This window comes from Pomacea canaliculata, linkage group LG4, assembly GCF_003073045.1.
Source record: "Pomacea canaliculata isolate SZHN2017 linkage group LG4, ASM307304v1, whole genome shotgun sequence".
NCBI classification, from domain to species: Eukaryota; Metazoa; Mollusca; class Gastropoda; order Architaenioglossa; family Ampullariidae; genus Pomacea; species Pomacea canaliculata.
This window is the reverse complement of record NC_037593.1, coordinates 19,929,558-19,952,544: the sequence shown is the minus strand read 5'-3', so window position 1 is coordinate 19,952,544 and position 22,987 is coordinate 19,929,558. Positions and strand designations below refer to the sequence as shown.

General features: G+C 35.2%; 2 protein-coding genes across 2 annotated transcripts in view; both read left to right on the top strand.

Annotated features, from left to right (window-relative positions):
- LOC112563029 (1-phosphatidylinositol 4,5-bisphosphate phosphodiesterase classes I and II-like) overlaps positions 1-18,916 on the top strand; it is a 58,258-nt gene extending 39,342 nt beyond the window's left edge. Inside the window, 10 exon segments of the mRNA XM_025236717.1 lie at positions 1,357-1,464; positions 3,387-3,639; positions 5,267-5,311; positions 7,625-7,708; positions 8,175-8,290; positions 8,577-8,774; positions 9,575-9,846; positions 10,532-10,589; positions 10,997-11,083; positions 11,633-18,916. Coding sequence (XP_025092502.1) covers positions 1,357-1,464; positions 3,387-3,639; positions 5,267-5,311; positions 7,625-7,708; positions 8,175-8,290; positions 8,577-8,774; positions 9,575-9,846; positions 10,532-10,589; positions 10,997-11,083; positions 11,633-12,004 — 1,593 coding nt within the window. The 3' untranslated portion in view covers positions 12,005-18,916.
- Positions 18,917-20,202: 1,286 nt separating this feature from the next.
- Positions 20,203-22,987, top strand: part of LOC112563028 (serine/threonine-protein phosphatase PP1-beta catalytic subunit) — a 6,017-nt gene continuing 3,232 nt past the window's right edge. Inside the window, exons 1-3 of the mRNA XM_025236716.1 lie at positions 20,203-20,343; positions 20,613-20,744; positions 21,271-21,501. Coding sequence (XP_025092501.1) covers positions 20,292-20,343; positions 20,613-20,744; positions 21,271-21,501 — 415 coding nt within the window. The 5' untranslated portion in view covers positions 20,203-20,291. The remainder of the gene's footprint in view (positions 20,344-20,612; positions 20,745-21,270; positions 21,502-22,987) is intronic.

Sequence of the window (22,987 nt, the reverse complement as noted above, 5' to 3'; positions counted from 1 at the left end):
TAGACCAGAATTTTTGTTCAGTTTCACTAATTGGTCGCCTGAAAAAAATATTAAGAAGCCAAATAATTAATGTCATATTAAATTATTAATTGTAAAGCAGTTTTTTTTTCCTGAAGCAATTCATAGCCTGTTAAACTGTTTGTTCCTTTTATATCAACAGTGTATGCTGCAAGACAACCTGCACAGCTTTTTTATTATTATTATTAAATATAACTGGCACAGCATTATAATCCATGCATGACATCACAGGCAGAAACCTGCAGTCTCTTCATTTGCTGATAAATGTTGTATATGCTCGGAAGCTAGTGACCAGAGTGACTATAGTGTCCCTCATCTCCTTCCTAGCACTCACCTTGAGGTTGGTTTGTGCATGCATGTTTTAGCAAGGCATGCATGTATTTCATGCAGTTATTATTATAGTTGATTTTAAAGTATTATAACCTACCTAATTTAAGAACCCAGTAGGTGATTGAAATCTTTGTTTGTCGAAATGCTAGCAAAAGGTTATGTTGGAAAGTGTTTGCTGAGTCCATTCTGCTTTTTTTCTCTTGTTTTCTTTTCCCTTCATTTTTATGTGCTTGCTGATACTGGTTTCTTACTGTCTTTTTGATTCATTACTTTGGCAAAGCAGAATCTTAAGTGTAAACTCTTTTTCAGGTCTTATCATGGGTGTTTAGAGATTTGAATGTTCAGGCCAGGCAAAGATGTTTTTGTGGGAAATAATAATTTATCAGGAAGACTTAATTTATACAGTTGCTTTTGTTGAGGATAAAAAACATTTTAAGGCTTTTTTGTGTGTGAGTGGGACATAAATTGTTTTCTGTCTAGTTTTGTGTCTTTAAGCAGCTGGAATTATGTATATTATTGTGATTGATGGTGGTATACATTTTATATTTCAATCTGTGATGTTTATCTGATGTTTGTAAGCTGTGTTATTTCATGCTGTTTTAGATGTTTACTGATTTAACACAACTGACATCACATGCAAGACAAGTGATTTATTCTTTCTCCAAAATGTCCTGTCCGCTGCTGCACGAAATGTGGTTCTTTGGGCATAGCAGTATCATAGCAGTACATGGGTGTGCTCACAGACATTTAGAGTGCAAAGTGTTTGATACTTTGCTCAATTGGATGAGAGTCTTGTACAAACTGCTGGAGGTTTCTTTTTGTGGGGGGGGGGGGGGCATTTCCTCAGTCAGGCAGATTTTTTCAAGCATAAAGCAGCATTATTCCATGCAGTTGATTATGGTGCCCATTATTTATGTTTGAAATACCAGTATATGTGTTATGGAACTGTCCTTTAGGGGATTGTGTAGGTGGTTGCTGATTAATGTTAATCCTGTTCATGTCATCCAGTATAAAGCAGGCAAACGCAGGCCTACTATCAAAACCTCAAGACAGAGTGACCAGAGCTCAAAAGAAGAGACGATGGAGAAACTTTCAAGGACCTGTACTCAGGAGGTGGTCTGTGTTGGATCTGCCAGACATTTTGAACAGAGCTCTGTTTGCATGCTTTGCTCTGTGAGGCTGTTATTAGAGAGGTTTTTTTTCGAAAGACAGTGCCCTGCATGTCTTGTCCAACGATGTCATGCATGCTGCTATAAAATGTTAGCAAGCAGTTTTACGACAAGAAAATCTGTACCTGCAAGTGTATGTGAATGCACAGAAGCTTTGTACTGAAAAGCTGAAAGAAAAAAGGTGCCAAGTGCAGATAAATGGTAGGGGCTAGTTGCTGTGAAGGCAGGCATTCTGTCATTTGACTTGAAGCTGCCAAGAAAGTATCACGACTTAAAGCAAATTGTGATCCTCCAACATATTTTTGTATGCATATCATTGAAAATATCTCAAGGATTTTATTTTAATTTTGATGGTTTTTAATGCAGAAAGCTTCATTTTTGGCAGGAGAATCAGGAGTTTTTTGAAACTGGATTTTATTTTACTTTGTAAATATTTCTATAAACACTTGCATACATTTGTCATTTAGAAATTTATGAGCAGTTTGTTTGAGGTGTAAGTGTGCATGTGTGGGCAACCATATATGTGATGCATGCATTCTTGTCCTAGGATGCATTTTTGGGTACACTCGTGTACATTGTATTAGTACAACTATATATTAATACAAATAATCAAAGTCAAGGATATAAAAGGCTTGATATTTAACTCGACGTGTTGATTCCTACTTTTTCCAAATAATAGCTCCCCATCTCCGTGAGAAAATTACAGTCTGTAGAAACTTTTAAAAAAAAAATATCTCATTTGTACTCCCTTTGAAAAAAGCTTGACATCCAAAGGCAGTAGTATTGCTTAATGATTATAATTCAGTTATTTTCCAATGCATTTTTCTTCATAATGTGTTGACGCTGCAACTTTAAATATTTAAATATTTATTAACTGTCAATGCTTACTGTTTGTTTCCTGATTCCTCTTTTTGTCTTCTGTGTTTGTCTTTTATTACTTGTCTGCACGGTTGTTTATTCTTCCGTCCTTCATCTGCTGTCCATGTCTCATTCTTGTCTCAAGCGCTGAGAACATTATTTTTCCTTCATGAGCATAATCATGTTTATATAAATTACACCTTTATTATTATTAGATGTAACACCTTATCGTTTGATAAACTACTGAGAAGAGTAGGAAGGAAATAAGAAAGGTTTTAGCAAGGAGGTGAATGCAAACTTGCTGATGACAAGAGAAAAGGTCTTGGGAAAGTTTCAAGAGTGTGACATCATTTTCTCAGTGGTGGTGAAATTTTTGGTATGTGTCAGGAATTCAACAAATGCCACAGAAATATTTGCTGCTGAGGAAGTTACTAAGGTTGAATGTTGAAGGTTCTAATATAGAGGTATATGTCCATTGCAAGTAATTTTACCTGATTGGCCCTGCTGCTTGAGTGACCTTTATGTACTAGCAATGTGCCTGCTGTTGCATTCTGTGGGTGTGTTTATGTAAAGCATGCTGTAAATATCATGACTGTAAAATCCCTGTTTTTGCAACAACGCTGTGTTTGCCTGCATCCAGGAGGTGCCAGAAATTGTATTTGATTTGTATGGTATTTTATATATACAAGTGTTTTTAAATAGCATCAGAATAGATATTTATACAGAATAATTACTATAAAAATAATCATTATATTCATCAGCATAGTGTTAGCATTTGTGTGTCAGTTTTATTTGTTGCAAATAGTTATTAGGCCTTTACAAAAATTATATAACATGTAATGCAAGTCTTTTGTTATAGAACCTAAAAATACTGCTATGAAGGTCTAATGATGTTAACTAATTAGAAGAGATTTGTTGAGCCTATCAGGGCTTCTGCTAAAGGAAACATACTAGATCATGATTAGTTTTCTAGCATATGACTTTCTGAACAGGTTTTTGCACCAATTTCAGGAGGAACGAGAAAGAGGCGATGAAGTTGATGGTCTATCACCAATAAAGACTTTAGAAGAAAAAATGCAGCAGCGGCAGAATTCTGTAAATCGTGCTGCCCGCAGAGTGGACATGAGCCCTACGGGTGAACAGAATCCTGGGGGAATACAGCCTGGTCGTCCATCCTTGAATCGCATGACATCAACTGGCCATATGGGCGTCAGCAAACAAGAGAGTACCCAGTCAGTTTCAAGTCAGACCAGCAATAGTTCAGGTTAATATTTTCCTTTACTTGCTCATGAGTATGTCCCTGCTATGAGTGTCTGGTTTTTCAGTTCTTAGTTTATAGTGATTGCACACAAGGGATGTTCCACATCTGCCTGGAGCTGGCAACAAAACAAACCCTTAAATTTTTTTAAACATTTTTCTTTTATTCTTCAACTCTTTTTCGACATGATTGCCACCATTTGCAACACATTTTTTGGCCCTATGGATCCATTTTTGAAAACACTCCAGAAACACTGATTTTTGGTTTCCCATTTTGGTTTCCCTCTCTCCAGCAATGATTTCGTTTTGTAATTCGAAGTTCATTCCAAGGTCTGGTGAGTAGGCAGGCGGTTTCAAAACCTTCACACCCAATTGCGCAAGAAACTTAATGTGACGTGGTGGGTCACTTGATGGAGTGTCCATCAACCTGCTTCTCTTCTTCATCTGGGAAAACTAGGAGGGGGAAAAATTATGAAAAAAAATGTGGAAACACCCTGAAGAATCACTCTATCAACTCTGCATGATCTGCATTCACTGGAAGCACTCGAAATACTGAAGTCCGGGCAGAAGTGGAACATCCCTTGTATGCAGTTGATGTGGCATGAACCTTAATGGCATGTTCGTGTGGTTTTGTTAGTCCACTGCTTATGCTGTGTACTTTACTGTCAATCACTTTTGTCAATCTCCTGTGTAAAATATAAAAAAAGATTTTAGGTATTTTCAGATGCAGAGATGGTTGTCTGAATAATCAGAAAGATCTCTAGTGGGTATCAAACTTAGGTTCTCATGCTTGTGTTTGTGCAATGTATTCCAGATGGTTGAGTATACTATTTCAGACAAATCGTTCAGAACTAAAGATAAAACTTATTTAAATTACATCGTAGGGCGTATAATAAGGTTGCAAATTCATTAAATAAATAACTTCACTCATTGTAATGTGGACTTCTTTTGACAACTTACCTCTATGCAGAAGAGGTACTCAAAAGATTTTGTGATATTTCTGTAGATGTTCTTAACAGTGATCTATATTTTACCAAATATTCTGGGGTTAATGCATAATGTTCTGATTGCTTCTACAGCTGTGTAGATTTTCAGTTCCTATGTATATTTATGATAATAATCAGTAGCATTGGGCAGTGGTATTTGTTAAAGCAGTGGGTTTATCTTCAATATCACGTTGGGGAAAAGGAATCAGTAATGATCATCTATCTGCTTTTCTAAAACAGTTTAAAGGGATATTCAGTCACTATATTGGATGACTTGTGTGTTTTGATCAAAGATAAATAGCTGTAGCTTACTATAGACTGGTATAAAAAGTGTCTTTTTCATTTGGCAGTTTATAAACGACATGTAAAAATAACAGGATTGTAGCAAACCTATATGATAGAATAATTATAGAATGAGGTTCATTATTATGTAAATTTTTTTGTACAATCATCTGGGATCACAATTGTATATTGGCATCTTTAGTTATGTCCCAGGAGACATCACTTTTGTGTCATGTCTGTCTGGTTGTTTGGTGTAAATTTTTTTTGATTCTTATTAGATATAAAATGCAATAGCGGTTATGATTTTATTAATTTTGAAATTACAATGATATGGAAGACTGTGAATTTGATATTTTCACTTTAAAGGAAGGTACCTGAAGTTGTCAGACGCAAATCTTCAGTTGTTACTGTGTGAGTAAAAAGAAATGAAAGATGTTACAAAGAAGACAGCGCTCATGGTGACCTGAAGCCATATTTTATTCCTACTAATACATTTACTTGACAAAAAAAAAACATTTCCCTTTTTCCTTCCACAATCCTGGCTTTAGAATAATATGCCATGCATATTAACTGGCTTTCCACTTTAAGCTTTGAGAAATTCTTGGTTTCAAAGTCGAATAACATAAAAAAAAATTGTCTTTCATTATTGCTTTATTCAAATTGCTTTATACTGATGATTTTATATTCTAAAAAGTACTGTGTGTGCTTCTGCTGTGGCTGCTGAACATTTTTTTTAAATGGTTGAAATGGATGGATGTGTGCAGTTAACTTGCAGTTAACATCTAGATGCATACTGTCAGCCTACCCAAATTATTAAAATGGCGACAACTTACAGTCATAAAGCTATATATTATCTTCACATTTAGATTTTCATTATTAATATTTGTCAGGGTCACTTCCCATTTACATCAAACTCACACGCTTCGTTAAAGAAGAAATTAGTATATGTGTACAGAAAGAGACACTCTTCATTAAAATATGGGGCATATAATATAAATTTGAAATGGACATAAATGATACAAAAGTCATGACTAGACTGTTTGCAGAAAAAGATTATGTTTTGAGAGCTCAACTTGTTAGTCTTTCATTTCCTTTATCAAATGTTTATTTACTAACCTTTTTAACAGCATGTCATTATAGAAATATAATGGTGACTGCTGTGAAAGAGCAAAACCGGGAAAGTAGACATGGCCTCTTTGTTGTCAATGATTATTTTCCCAGTTTCTGCTGTTTTGCTTACTACCACTGTTTGTCTTTTTTTTCCTATTGATCCAAATGCCTACATATCCATGCCCTTCCCTTACTCTTTGGGTATAGATCAAGCGATCAGCTAACTTGTCTCTATGGATTAACAAATTCTCTCTGTTTCTACACTGCTATCTTGCTGAAGATATGTTTGCATGAAATGATGGAATTGATTTATGTTTGATTCCTTGTGTCTGGTCATTGATGAGAGACAGTCGATAAAGTACATCTCATTATGTTCGACATCAGCATGAGACAAAAATGAAAACATATCAGTTCTGCAGCTATTGTAGCCAAAAGAGAGGTACTTGAAAAAAGATAAAAGTAATTAACAAGTGCAGATCAGTTTATTAAAGTCTTGCCAAAACACATCGGTATGCACTTTTTGGTTGTTTAATTTTTAAACATTGTAATGGTGTTGAAAAGAAAGGCAAGAATGGTCTTGATGTTAGCTTCCTTTGTCATGGCTTAACTATGAGAAGGTGAGCGTGCATGCTTAAGCTAAACCTTTACCAAACTTATTTACTTATATTGTTAATAATACAGATATGCTTATGTAATTCTTTAGCAACTTTTTTTCCATTTTTCAATATCACTTATCAAGGCAGTGCATGTCAAATGTAAAATGCTCTATGCAGACATAAAAAATTGTTCAGCTATAATCCCTGTCAAAAGATTTGATTAGCTTTGGACTACAGCTCTTAACACACTTTAATCATGCAGTTATATTGATAAATACCAAGTTAGTGATTCTTCCCACATACTAATGAGTATATTTACATCTCTTGGTAATTATTACACATTTCCTTATTTCATGTGCATTGCTTACCAATTATTTTTAATTGTGACATACATGTATGCTTCATATGCTCTCAGACATGTGCTGATAATTTTGGCATTGAGGATATTGCTACAGGACTGATTACTGTATAAATTCTACATTCTGAATGATCATAAAATAGTTTTTTTCTTTAAATCCCTTTTTCCTTCAAATTATTTTAAAGTAAAAATGCATTTCACATGCTTGTTGATTTATAGGATTTGTGCTACACAGTTAAGTAAAGCTTTTTTATGAAACATTTGTATGCTGACAGCAGGGACATGTATAGGTGGACTGATGTCTGTCTGCTGAGACCAACACTTAGCCTCTTGCAAAGTTCTCAGCTGTTAGTCTCAGCAAGCTTAAAACATGAATGTGACTAAACACACCAGCCTCATTGTAGTAGTTAACTGAAAGCAGTCCATTAATACAAGTTCATGATGACCATAATTGCTGCATTTAAAGACAGCAACAGAACTGGTTTAATTTGTTTCATTTTTGAGGAATTAACTGGGGGTTAAAGATGTTGATATCAGTCTAGTAACATTTCTTGAGCAACAGGGTGAACTTTTCCTGCCTGGATGTTGCTTGTTAGGTAAAAATAGTTTACATTTTTTTGGAAGTCAGTATCTTCTAATAATAATGTCTTATTATTTCAGGTGGAAATCCTATGCATAGAATGCAATCAACGTATCTGGGAGAAAATGGGTCAGTAGGATTTGCACAAAACTCAAAACTGAATGGTATGTAGAGCATTTCTGTTGACAGTTTTTATTTTGAAGAATATCCATGAAATAAAATAGCAGTAGTGTTCCATAGATTCATATAGATCTCATATCAGACACACCTGTGGCAGAGACTGCAAGTGGCTTCACAACATTTACACATTGATATTTATTGGTTGAAGATAGGCTACATGAAAAAAAAATCATTATTTCATTGTAAGTGTCCAGAAGGACATTAAAGTTTCTTTTGTAGCTTTTAGTTAAAGAGTTAAGGGAATTCAAACCCACATTAGCTTTAGCTGGTTTCCTACAACTGTTGATCCCAGCACCATATTCACAGAACCCTGTCTGAAAGCAAACTGTTCTACAAGCATTTGTTGGGTTGTTTTTAATTTCAGTTGTGCTGGGAATTCCAGTCCTTTTTGTGATGCCAGTTATTTGCTGTCACAGTTGATATCTAACAGTAGCGTTAATCTATGTACAGACCCAGCTATCCTTACCCCAACACCTTTAGAAGAATTAAAGACATGTAAAGCATTCCAGAAAGCTCTGGCCAAGAGAGATAAGGAGCTGGAAAATCTTCAGCGCAAACATGAAAAGGTGAAAAAAAAAACGGCATACAAAGCATATTTATAGTCAAGTACATATTTGAATTTATATAAATGATGCAAGCTGCCACAAAAGAGAACAGAGCTGGCATTTAACGAATAATGTATGAACTGATTACTGGTGTTTGACATCATATTTTTAACTGATTTTAATCTCAGTTAATAAGCTCACAGAGCCTATTATAGACATATCAAACAGGAATTTGCTCTCTTTGTCATGTCAGACTGATGAAGCTCTCCAGAATGCTCAAATGTAATGCTGATTGTTCTACATGCAGGCCCGGGAAAATCTCCGAGAGCAGCAATTGCTGCAGCTGGACAAGCTGATTAGATCCCAGACGCGCGACCGCATTGCTCTTGAGAAGTCGCACACAAAAAGTCTGAAAAAAATTGCAAAGTGTGGCAAAAATGTGGAAGAGAAGCAGCTTGTTTTCAAGGGAGAACTGCAGGAAATGCTTAATACCCAGGACCACCAGGTCAGCATTACATCACGGTTTATGCCTTTGCTGCTTATGCCAAGTTAATTGTGTTCCTCTCTGGCTCTTGCTGGGACTGGTAATGTTGATAATGTGTCTGAATATTCCAAGTAAGAATTTGTTTCTTTTATGGTGATGATATATTGTGATTGTATTATCAGAGATATTCACCTATACAAATTTTCCATATACCTACAAATCTGGAAAATACGAAATACAAATGTTTTTAAAAATTCAATTCCACTTCGTTGAAAGCACGATTTTAATTTTCTGTCTTCCATTTCTAGATATCTGTCATTTTTGATGCATAGTTTACATATCTACACTGCAACTAATGCCACTCAAGAGCGTTGCCCAGAGACTTTGTTGACAAATACCAGTGTTCCCACTAGCACTTTGCTGTCTGAAATCACACACAACTGACTTTAAAGTAACCCAGCAAGAGAAGTGACAACTATTCACCTCACACGTTAGTCACAGGACATTCTGCACAGTAAGAAGCCCCAAAAATCTGCAGTCACTGAGAAGAGATGTTTAAGATGCTTTTCCATATTTTTTATGGAAGCATCTCAAAAGTATGGAAAAACAATTTATGAATATGCACTAGAAGTGACTTCATTTTCATTCATAGTTCGTTAGATTTTTATTTTCATATGAAAGACATTTTTTGGACACAGAATACGGAAAATGGCATACATTTTTTTCTGGAATAGGTGAGCATGTCTGTGTTACAGTGACTGATCAAACGTCTTGCCTATGAAAGGCATAAACTTCATTCTTTTTTGGGCATGTCTTTACAGCACCGAGAGATGAAGTATCAGCATATCCAGAAATATGTAGCTCTGACAAGAGATCAGTACCAGGCAGAAATGGATCTCTTCCTGCAGCATCACGAACCTGTCTATGAGGCTCTTGCTGCTGTCATGGCCAGCAATCATGAGTGCCATCAGAAAGCGCTGGATGAGGTCCATGGCCGGGATGTGGTGGAGCTGCAGAAAGCTATGGACCCTCAGTTTCGAGAGCAGATGAAGATGTTGGCCAAGAAGCACAAGGACAAGCAGGAGTTGTCAAGGTCATGCTCCGTGTCTCTCTTGATTAAAGCTGTCAGAATTGTATAGGAATGCCTTCAGTAATAATTCTTATCTTATTTCCATTGTTTGTGTTAATATTGTTTCAAACATGGGATCACACCTTTAGTTAGTTACTATGTGGAATTGGTTAGAAATAGATTGTCAGGTGCATTTTCTGTAGTTTTGTGTTCAGTTGTGTGATTAACTCACATAAATATTTTCTTTTGTATGGTTATTTGCATCATTTTTTCCATGAGATTTCTTTTTAAAGTTGATTTTATGTAAAAGAGGAAAAATTGCAGATGGGAGGTGGGTGGTGTTGGGAAAAGGAAAAAAATTGATTTTGGAAACCTAATATTAACTGAGTCTTACATAAGACCTTTGGAGAAGGATCTAATGTGATGTGTGGAATTTACTTTAGCATGACCAGTATTGGAGATGAATGTATATGGTGTCTTGAAATCACTTTAGCATGGCCAGTATTAAAACCAAAAAAAAAAATGCTACATATTTTGCTCCATTAGGTACCATTGCCACATCAAAAATGTAGACCTAAAAATGTAATGCTAAATACTGTGAGTAGTGTTTTAGTTTTTATTCATTACAGTGCAGTGTGGCCATCATGAAAGTCTCTTTATCCATGTAAAAAAGAAGCTGTACCACTGTCAGACATCTTTTTCATTACAGAATTAAACGTGAAGCACAGCAAAAGCATGTTGGAGCTGTAGTCACTGAAAGGCAAAGGGTATGTACTTTTCAAACCATACAAGTCATCTAATGTATATCATCATCTCCCCAAACCTTATTGTTAACAGGAGCAACTCAGTATCATGAATGAGCAACAGGTGGTTGCAAAGGCCAGGAAGATTATCATGGATAAGAGCCATCTTGACAATGTTCACAAAACACTTTTATAATCAGGTTTATTACAAATGTAAACAGGCATTGAAGGGGCTTCAGCTCAAGCTTGTGGATGAAAGGGGTGCGTGAGAGCTGAATGTGCAATCTTGATGTACTTTGTATATTTTGTATTTCCCTTATTATGTAAAGGGTTTGGGCTCCATATGATGTCTGTCTACTGAAATAAAGTCATTGTCATTATGGTTTCTGTGCTCATCTCACCTATGACAATTATTCTCTGCATCTGTGCAGCTGAAAGATATCTTGGCCAAAAGGAAGGAAGATTTACAGAGGAAACTAGAAGAAGTATGCAAAGAGGCTGAACGTGATAAGGAACAGGTGTGCATTGAGCTTCTTAGATCTTAATTTGTGGGAAAAGTGAGAAAAGAGGTTATGACACTGTCACAAACTATCCTGTGACATACATTCTTTCCAACTAAAACAGCTAATGTTGGGTTAATGCTTTATCTTAACCCAAAGCAGAACCAAACTAGCCACCTATAGAGTTCAGTATTCACCATTAGATAAAAATTTAGATAAAATAAACCAGTTACAATCCAAATTCAACAATCATCATTAATTTCACATTCTTGAAACATTTACAACAATTTGACAGTTTGTTGGCTAAGCACTAAACGACACAATATGAAAAACAGTCATACAAGTGGTTCAGTGGGTCCCCTCCCCTCCTTTCATTAAATAAAACATGCATGCAGCTTTTCATTTTACATTAAATGTCTACACTAACATTAATAGGTTTGTGACTCAGTGAATGATAGAGAGCATTTCATTTTTCACACAAAAATCTGTTCAACTTTTCACATTTGTATTAAGATATTGTACTTTTATTAGTATCACATTACAAAAACTGTGAGGTCTTGTGTACAGGCTAAAGCCCGTTACCTTGAAGAGTATAATGAGAAGTGCGAGAAGCTTCAGGAGAGGCTAAAGGCAGAAGTGCAAGCCCTTGGCATGGATGGAGATGACATTGATGATGACAATGCAAACCATAATCCCTTCCCAGAATCCAGCAGTGCTACTCGCCCCACCTCACTTCTTGACAATGGACTGGATAATTCTCCAAGCAAAATGAAAGGTTCCTACGTGTCCATCATCACTGTGAATGGCTCAGACAGTCAGGTGTGCAGTCCTGTTTCAGAGACAAGTGGCAAAATCTCACCTGACCAAGAGGACCCCAGCAGTGAGAATGTGTCAGCCAGTGGCAAAGTGAACAGTCAAGAAGAGTTGACGAGCATGTGAATATTATGTCAAGTAGAGACATTTACCCAAGACATCTCTTGCAGTGTTTGTGACTGACACTTTAGTACACAAAAGTCAGTCATGATCTGGATACAATTTATGACATTCTTTACTTCAGAGTGTCAGCAGGTGACTGTTGCCACAAAAGTGCAGTCTGTTACAGGTTTTTACTGTCTGTGCATTGTTGATGGTTACTGCCATCAGGGGAGACTGTAACTGAGGTACCTTCTTCAGTAGTCAAATTTTGTCAAATATGTGACTAAGTTTGGAACAAATTTTATGTAGTCATCTTGTAAAACTTTTCCAAACATTTTCATATATGTCTGGCTAAGGAGGCCCTTAAAGATGATGCATGATAACTCATTGTGGAAATATTTTTTATAGTAACTTATGCAGAACTGGCATTTTCTTGTGATAATCTTGATAAGTTCAAGACTTAACTACAGCTGGATGTGATAATGAAATTGATTTCTGACTTTGGTGGTTATATAGTACTTCTGCAAATAACATTTTTGTGTATTGTGAAGATAAAAGGACACTTTTCTGTGCTGTCAAGAATATTATAAAATGGCTCTTAGCTGTTCTTTAATTTTCCTTGACTGTAGGTGTAATTAAAATATGACATTTTTTTACGTCGATTACTTTTGCTTGTAATTTAATATTTTGTGAAAAATTTAAGGGTCAAAAAGAAATTTATGAAGATGGACTAAACTGGAATTTTTCAATATTTTGTAATCAAAACCAGCAACTGGGCATTTCTGTACATGCATTTGTCTGTTTTGTTGTACCTCTGTTTGTATTTCTTGTTTACCGATACCATAATATTTTCTTGCATTCCCTTTATTGCGCTTGTGCAGTTATTCTCAAGATGAAGTGCAGAAACATATTCCAGTAAGTGCAAAACTTTCTAAAGTTGAGATTTGTCAAGTGTTGTGGCCTGGAGGCATGCTATCTTCTCTCAGGAAATCATTCTCTTGTAAAGATATTTTGGCTGTAATACACCACACCAATCAGTCTTTAAAGTGCGGAGAAAGGCTTAATTAATTTGCACTGTATTTTTGCTTGAGACTTTTCAGTATGCTATGCCAAGCGCCTAAGATGTGTACACACTAATGATGCGCATTTATTTGTCATAGTATAGGCCATAGAACAATGCATTTTTAGTAAAAGATTTCATTCTGTAAAATGAAATATGAGACACTGCATATTTAGTAAAAGAATTCAATATGTAAAATGAAATATGAGAACATGATCTCACTCTAAAAAAAAGTATTTTAGTAGTTTCAGATAATAATTAGGTGTAAATAATAATAGGTGTGTATTTTGTGTATTCAGTAGATGCCATTGATACATGGCTAATCAAAAGTCGGCCTCAGCTCTTTAAATTGTCTTACTTTTAGAAGGGTAAAAAGTGTCAAAAAATAATGCTTTTGGGCAATCAAACTTAACAGAATGTGAGAGAGGGGGTTCTTCCTTTTTTTTTTTTTTTTTAATTTGCTATTTGCAAAATCACCAGTACTAACCTCCAATTCTCTTTGGCCAGAGCGAGCTCATATTTCATGTCTACTAACCTTGACTGATGAGGTGATTTGCAATCTCTCTCCCCTACCCCACCCACCTCTCTCTCTCTCTTCTGTCTAGCACTCACTGAAGGCATTGTTGACTTCACAATGGAAGAAAACCTGCTATAATTCTTTTGTTTCTTAAAAGAAAAAAAGGCAAAGATCGGCATTCTGGGTGCGTCTGCCAAACCCAGATATGATTCAGGAGACTCCACTCCTTATGCTTTGTTTATAAAATCCTAACCTCGTTTTTTTCATTTGCTTGCACTTTTTGCATTTTTTTGTATTAAGTCTTTTACACCTATCCTGACTAGTTCAAGAAATGGCCAAGCACAATAACCAAGTTTTATTGATAATTTAAGAGGTATACTTCTTTATTATTCTTTTAGTTTGGTCCACTGTTTCTTTGTGATGGAAATTTCATTGAAGAAAGCACCAGTTGGGGAATACTTTATTTTTGTAAATGTTGTTAACTTTGTTATACAAGTTCTTGTTCTGTATACAGAACTGGTTGCATGCAATACTATTATTCTTGTGTCAGGTAGGTATTTGATAATGGTGGCCATGAATAGTTAATGATTATTGCATTATGTAGACATCCTCATAAGATGCCTTATAGACTGGTGCTTGCTAGTCTGCCATCTTCCATCACCAGGTGTGAGGTGCTTTGATTGATTGTTGTTGCTTCCATGCCATTAAAAATTATAGAGGCATGTAAATGTCTAGGTGAAAAGATCGGATATATTTTATAAGACTTTTAAGATTCTGAAACCTTTGGAGTTGGTTCCCCCCACCACCACACACACCCCTAACATTATTTCCTCCCCTACCCCCGTCGGTGGTAGCTCATTGGTTACACATGATTCAGTTCTGTGTGTAACCAGATACTCTTGAAAATAGGTGGAAGAAACTGTGATCAAATCATGGTAGAGGAGGGTTGGCTGGAGGCAGAAATGGATTGCACAGCTGATCACTTTTTCTTTGCCTATATATATAAATATAGAGTATTGATCTGGAGGACCCAAAGAACCAAAGAGATGTAAACATCAAGACAGAAACATCCCAGTCCCTGGACATTCCCTTCCATGACTCAATAACTGCCCTTCCTTAGCATCAGGGTACAATACTATGAACAGCAATGCCCATTTTCAGAAGCCATAGCTACTAAAGAGCTTTAATATGTACATTGGTCTCAGTTCAGGCTGATGCCTTGACCACTGTCCAAGCTTTTTTTTTTGGGTTGTTATGGCCATCTTTTCTTTAGCTCTGACCTTTTGACAATTATTACCATGTGTTGTGGTTTCTCCCAAGATGGTGATGTGTACTGACTACAGGTTATCTTAAATACATGACTGTTTACCTCATGCACCTTCAAAGGTACGGAGAAAGAACAATTAGCTATGTGGCAGTCATAAGTATGAATAACTGGTCAGCTTGTCTTTAACGTTTTAAGTCATTCCATGTAGCATGCATCTAGTTGGTTATGACTCTAATTTCAACTGCTTGACACCTTAACACTTTATTCTGTTATTCTCAGACTGCAACACCTGACCATGATGTTGATTGCCTTTCCTGGCTTTCTTCCACTCACAGGTTTGAGTCATCTAGTTACATGAATGCAGTGAGACTTCACTGCTTGGTTTTTTTGTGCAGTAATGCAGAGATTGTGGATTGTATGCGAAAGGACCAACTCTTACTTAAAAACAGGCTTTTAGCATCTGTCCTGTTTGCATGAAATAAGTGTGTAAAGATCAATATTCAAGGGTGTGTTATAAGTGTGTTTGGAGAAACATTTTATAATTATTGCTTTGCAAGGAGGAGGAGAATATTCATCCTTCAGGATTGTTATAGCAGAAGTGCCCCTGTTGCATGGTAATTACATTTCAATTATTTTTGTATCATGTAGCTCACTCCCATGAATGTTTCTTTTCCTTCCCTTGCATTTCCAGGACGTGTGTATCCTGCAGTGTTCACATTCCTAACTCTGTGTGTGTGTATATATATATATCTCAGTACTTTTATATGCTATGTGAATTATTACCCTTCAGGACCTCGAGCTTTCATGTTTGTGTCAAATATCTTCTGATATACTTTAGCATGTTGTTGAGAAGTACTCAAAAGCACAACCTGTCTTCTAATACAGTGTGTTGTCGAGAAGTACTCAAAAACGGACCCTACCCATCTTGCATTATTGGTGTTGTATGGGAAAAGAAGGGAGTATTTGGACCTTTGTACGCCTTTGTGTATATTATGTATTTCAAGGTTAGGATCTCCTTTTTTTTTCCAATGCAAATTTTCAGATGCAAAAGAGTTTGAGATTATCAGCTCATTCGATGGTGTTCATTCTCTTTAGTAAAGGAGCATTTTAAGCTGTGTGACATGGTTGTGATATGTATATTAGACAGTGATTTTGGTTCTTTTCATGTATGGCAATAATAATTTTGTTATACATTTTGCATGTGTGAGTATATGTAACATTCATTTGTGGATAACCAAAATTTGATTTGTTATGTAGCTTTTATGTTTACATAAGTGCTGCACAGTTCTTTTTGTTGTTTTTTTGTGACTCTTGGGTTTTTTAAAAATTATTATTTTCCTCTGCATGTGTGTGTGTGCATGTGTTGGGGAAGGGGAAGGGTAGCATTTTATTCTTGCATGTTTAAGAATAGTGCACATGTTCCGATGCCTGCCATTATCATACATCACTTTACTTGGAGGTGAGTTACATTCATGAAGTCTCATAATCCAAATGAAGAAGTCACTGCCTTGTACCTCCAGCATCAAAGGCTTTTTTGTGGAAGTTTTAAAAGCCCAAACAGAGAGAGAGTGCAGAACGCTTCATTCTTTCACACCTGGCACCATAATATTTTTGTAAAATGTCACTTTATTTTGAGATTTTCTGCCTGAAAATTGTACAAGAGTGTTTTCTATAATATTTATCAAATATTCATGCACTGTTATAGAAGTTTATTAGTGCAGTGCGTGCCCAGCTATGGTCTGAAGTTTGGGGGATATATTTAAAACAGAACTTTTCTAAACTTGTTCAAGTTCCTTCCAGCGTCACCTGAATTTAAATGAAAAATAAACCCTTTGGAGCTACATTTCCTCAGATGTTCAATACCTTATTCTGTGTGTTCATGTTGAACTATCATTGAAGTGAAAATGCTTTTTGCTCAAAGTATTGGAAGTTAATTACAAATGTATGTAAAGGCATGTGAAGAATTAGAACATTTGTTCTTTTGGAAATTTTTGTGCATTTTCAAATTGTATAAGGAAACTTGTATTCAGCGTAATATTTTCTGTGAAATCTGCATTCACTTTGATCAATTTATCAGTCACATACACCTACCTTGCTGAATGCAGGCAGTCATACAGACAGGCAGTGATGGCACTATTCAACTTGCAAACCTGTTCAAACTTTAGCTACATGTCAGTCATGTGCCTTTCTGTGCACAAGTAATATTGTTAATGTTAAGTGTGTTTATTTTTGTGGTTTGTACATTTTGTACAGTACATCTACCAAAATGTGATACATATTTAAAATATTTGCAAAGCAGAATGGCATTGCAATTTATATAAACTTGAATTTATCTTTATAAACTGAGCAAAATAGATTGTGTACTATTGTACTACTCCTTACAGATTATCATGCATTGAGAGTGCTAGAAAACCAAATGCTGATCTCCAGTTTTGTTGGAATGTAACATAAAGGCTTCTTCTGCCCATGAAGCAACCAATAAATAAAGCCTTCCATGTATTTAAAAACTAGCTCTAAAAGAGACATTTGGTGGAGACAGGCTTGCTATTATTATGTCAGTAATGATTAGTATGGCTTCAGCTGTACTTTGAGCTCCAAGTCTAAGGGTCTTGAAGCACAAACTTAGGCCATTTTTACACTTTGTTGATTTCCTCAAAAGGAGAAGAATGGGGATAAGTGCTAGTTTATACAAGACAGAAATGTCAATAGTTAATGCCTTTTTTTTCCTGGTCTTGGGAGGAAGTTGTAGTGTTTGGAATTACTTTTGATTTTTATGAACTGTTTTGTTGAAGGATGGGGTTATGTATTAATATTGAGAAAACATTTTAATGTTTCAGGTAATTGCAGATTTACCAGTCCTGCATAGTATGCAGAGACCTGTGTCATTGAACAATGGTTTTTGTTTTTGTTATTTTATTTTTTTCTGTTTTTGGTTTTGTTTTGTTTTTTATGGTGGGATATGTATGTCATCTGACCATGTCAAAACTTAAAAGGTACTAAAATATAAGAAAGTTTGACCTTTCCCAAAAGAATCATTAAATCCAGATTTCACTTATCTGTAGTACAATTTCAATACTATGCTGTTTAAAAGCAAAGAGACAAGTTGAAGAATTTTTTTCTCTATACCTGAAAATGGCAAGATTTGTAACCAGTGATGTGTGACATTGAATTATGTTCATTAAGTTATAGCATATCAGCCAAACCTGCCTGTATTATAGCATATTGGCCAAACTTGTCTGTATATCACTAATCAGATAGAAACAAAATGTGGTACAAGTGAACTCTGTAAATTGTGTGTCACTTACCAGAAATATTTGTCTAAAGTAGTCCAGTTATATTGAAAGTGTGTTGATACTGTAATTAAAAACATGTTGTTTTAGGATACTTGGATTAAATTTATTTTTTGAGTGAAACAGTATGACTGTTGGTTTAAAATTTGTTGCACCATGCATTTATAATTGAAAAAAATAATAGGTTTTCACTTTGAGTACCTTTTTTTCTTGATTGTAATGTGTCTCCACAGAATTTTGTTTTCCTATCATTAAATGAAGGAATCCTTTCACATGCATTTATGAGTGCACACACGTGCTGACGTGCACATCATGCATCACTCATGTTCATATTGACAGCCATTTTGTGATATGCACACCATCATTTTCAGACAATCTGAGGATGGGACCATTCCTAGTTTGCGTCTGCTTTCATATGGTAGAGCAGACTATTGTGAGAAAGAGGCAAAGGAATCAGTGCCTGACCAAAGCATCAGAAATATTTCAGTTAATTCTATGCTAGTCTTTTTTTTTCTTTTTAGGCTGAAGAATTTCAAAGGATTTTGTTTGTGGAAAGCAGATAAACAGCAACTTTCAGCTAGTATGAAAACATACAAATGGCATACTCAAAAGAATTACTTATATAGTTTAATAACAGGCTACATACTGATAATGATATATGCCATATACTGTACCATCACTGTACTGCAAACTGCGTTATGAAATTTGAAGTCACTATCAAATATTTTAAGTGATGGAGTTTTTTGGAAAGCATGTTGGATGGTCTTGCTAATTCATAAAGAATTGATGCCCAACATATAAATACATTATTTTGTCATTTTTGCATGAATGTTAACATTCTTTGATAGTATTTCATTTGTTTATATCAAGAAATAATGTCATTTATTCCATTTTCACTATTTCATACTTTAAAAAAAAAATTCATTTGACTTTCTTACTGAAAATAAACACTGATGTTGAAAGCTATTTTGGGTTTAATAAATTTCATGTGTGCTTGTATACGCAAGAGAGAGATTTTTTTGGCTTTATTTATGTTTATATGGTTTGAATACAGTCCATGCAAAAAAAAAAACCTGCCTTTTTTTTTAACCTTCATTTGTGCACATGAAGTTTGTTGCTTGTCTCTCCAGAAGGAAATAATTCAAAGATCTGGTATCAGAGCCTGCTGTCTGTATTTTGTGACTAGTTCTTCATATTATAATGAAGCTGTTCAGTCAGTTTTGTGTAATCTCTAAACAGGGGTCCATTTAGCTTTCCTGATTCCTAATGCACCACCCATCTATTTTATGCAACATTTTTTTGTTTGTAGGGGATTACAGTACAGATTGTTCCTGTAAATACTTGCATGTGTGCCTGTTGTGAACAGATTGCAAGCTACATATTAATGTGAAACTAGTTCTCCTGACAAGTGTTTTTCTTTACTGTGCCTTACTAACCCTTTTGTAATGTCCATTGCTTCCGTTTTCTCTTTTTTGGAAGGATGCTGCCCTTCAGATTTATTTTCTGCCAATAATTCAAGAGTCAAGTAAAATTAAAATATAATACTAATAATAGCAAGGATCTAGAATAGTTTAAACTATAAAATAATTGTAGACTTATATGGTGTCTCTATACCATAAAAACTAAAGAATCAAGGCTTTTAGTAAAGTAATAATACTAATAATAATAGGAAGGAAACTATATAGAATAATTGTGGATTTATACGATGTATCTATGCCATAAAAACTAAAGAATCAAAGCTTTTCAAAATCAGGGGAAAACATTGCACCCTTTCTCTTATGAACATGCACGCAAAAACACATGCAAAATGCAACTTACTACACGTACCAGTCCAATAAAAGAAAAAGTTGTCATAGTCAACTTGATGATATGGCACTGAATGACCCGAGGAGTGCAGTCAAATATGTGCAGTTAATTTCGGATTTGCAGGTCAGGATCAATGACGTCAAAAAAAACAAAACTGAATGGACATGCATTTATGTTGAAAAATATAACATACAGATTGCACATTATATTTGGAAATCTCGAGCTACGGACATTTCGGTGTGGGTCATCTTTAGGTCAAAGCCCCGCCCCTCCAATAACCCGCAATGTTTTCATGGTCTATTTTTAGCCTCACGCTACACGGCGCTGTGTAGTCATCACAGAATGCTGACGTCACACACATCTTAGCAAAAATGGCGGAACCAGAGTTGAATGTGGACAGTCTAATCAACAGACTTCTTGAAGGTTTGAAAACCAACCATACTCCATTTGAAACATTTGTTGCTTGAACTTTTAAGTGTCTGTTATAATATGTCGAAGGCAGTCGTCAGACTTGGTTGATTTGTTACCACCGGCAACGGGTTGGGTACGCCAGTTCTGGGTGACTTTCGACTGTTTTGATGTGATTTGCTAGCAAGCGGCTGAGTGTATCTGTGTAACATTTTTAAATGAAAAAAAGTCTCTGAGGTTTTACACTTTATATTTGTATATCTTTGATTTGCTTTGTTCTGTAGTCCGTGGATGTCGACCGGGAAAGACGGTTCAAATGACGGAGTCAGAAGTGAGAGGCTTGTGCCTTAAATCCCGGGAGATATTTTTAAGTCAGCCTATATTTTTGGAACTCGAGGCACCCCTCAAAATTTGTGGTAAGATCTCATGTATTTTAAGCCATGAAAATGCATTATTTGTTTAATTTAAACAGACCATTTAACTATGATTGCAGCTCTAACAAGAGTCTGTTTACTATGATTAATTCAGGAAGTAAATATTCGGGAAGTACATCTTTTTAAGTTCTGTTGTACCTATTGTGTAAACATATACATTTTGCGTGCGCGACTTCAAAAGGTTGATAAGTACGTCAGTCACACAATTAATGTGCATAATTTTCAAAATTTAACACGAATGCTGTCTGCATTGACCATTAAGCTTAAGCTAAAATATGAACTTCCCCCAAAAATGAAATTGTGATTTCAGTCGGTTAAAAATGTGTGGACATTATGTAAATTTATTTATTTTGACCATATGATAAAGCAATTAGAAAATGAGAAAAATTAGAAAATAATTTTATTCTAAACTGATCACTTTTGGTCAGCAGTCATAAAGGTTCTTGGGCCATGTGGATTATGCAGAAAACAAAACTTATTTTTATCTATATGGAACTGCTTGTTTCAGGAGACATTCATGGCCAGTATACAGACCTGCTAAGGCTGTTTGAGTATGGTGGTTTTCCTCCAGAGTCCAACTATCTTTTTCTCGGGGACTATGTAGACAGAGGCAAACAGTCTCTGGAAACTATTTGTTTGCTACTGGCATACAAAATTAAGTACCCTGAAAACTTCTTTCTTTTGAGAGGAAACCATGAGTGTGCTAGCATCAATCGCATCTATGGCTTCTATGATGAATGTGAGTAGCATACTTTCTGTGTTTTTCAAGTATGGGCCAAATAATCACTTTATTTAGATAAATATTTAGAAAAAATACTATTATATAGAAAACATAGAATTATTTTTTCTTTATATATGACAATTTTTCCTTCATTGTGAGCATTTGAAAGTTTGCGGTTTGTAAAAAAAAATTAGCTTATGGATAGTACTCACAGTTTGGATTCATATTATTGCTGTTGGATTCATATTATTGCTGTTAATTTTTTTAAATAGAACCATGACAGGCCTTCTAAAGTATACATTATCTTGATATCTTCCACTCAGTAACACCTGGCTTTCTTTCTTAAACAGCTACAATTAATACACTGAGTATGTTTAAGCACCTACATGATAAATAGGTAATAGAAGAGATCTGTACCAAATGTTTTAACAGATACATTTTCATTTTCTGGCATTTTTGTTCAGTGACATACTGTGAGCCATTTGTTCAATCCTTCTTTAATAAATTAGCAATACTGTTGAAGTCCATCATTCCATCACTCAAAATATTTTATGGTAAGATCATATTTCATAAAGCAATTTACAGAACTAGTTATTTTCTGGCAGTTTTCTTTAATGGACATACTGTGGTCTGTTTGACATTAGTTATTTTCTAAATCAGATGCACTGATGATGTTTTAGGTTCACTAATTATGCTGCAGAGACTAATTAATAGATGCCACAGTCCTCTTGGCTTTTACAGATAGGTCCATGTGTGGAAGTAGGGGAGGGGAAAGCTTGTGTGTGCATGAATCTGTCTTTAGTTTTAGCTCCAAAGTGATATAGTATCATAAGCCATGGTGATGTTTTATTTATAAATGGTGTTTTTGTTACAATAATTATAATTGAATTTAGTGCACCAAAGACTGCCAACAAAAAAAATACAAGCCTTGGGGGAAAGGATGACACTATAGTAAACCATAATAACAACAGAATTTGCTGAGCACATTTCCACTTATTATCAGGGGTCATATTCATGAAGCATAGCAATCAAAAAGTAGTGGCAAAAATCCCGAGTTTATAGACTCAGGGTAACCCTACCCAAATCATTTATCAGGAGGAAATTTTTCTTCTTGGTTCTTTTATGATAACTTTTTCTCATGCATGGTGCATATGATGAAAGTTGTGACTGATTTAGTTCAACTGAAATGAACATATAATTTTTCTAAACCTAACAAATAAAGTGGACGGATACAGAACTGCTTGGTTTCACTTTATGAAATTCAAGAGTGTAGCAGACACCATAGAAAATAAGACTGAACATCACAATCGGTATGATGCCCTTGGTTTGTTTTTCTGTTGGTTATTTTGTTTCCAAATAAAAATAAATGAACATTTTTTGCTTTCTAGTGCTTGCAAGGGAACATCATTTAGTCAGAATAAATAAATTTCACTTTTTAACAGCTAGGTTTGACAATTTTTCAAGATGTCTTTGTTTAGGCTTTCTGCATCACCCTTGGCCAAAC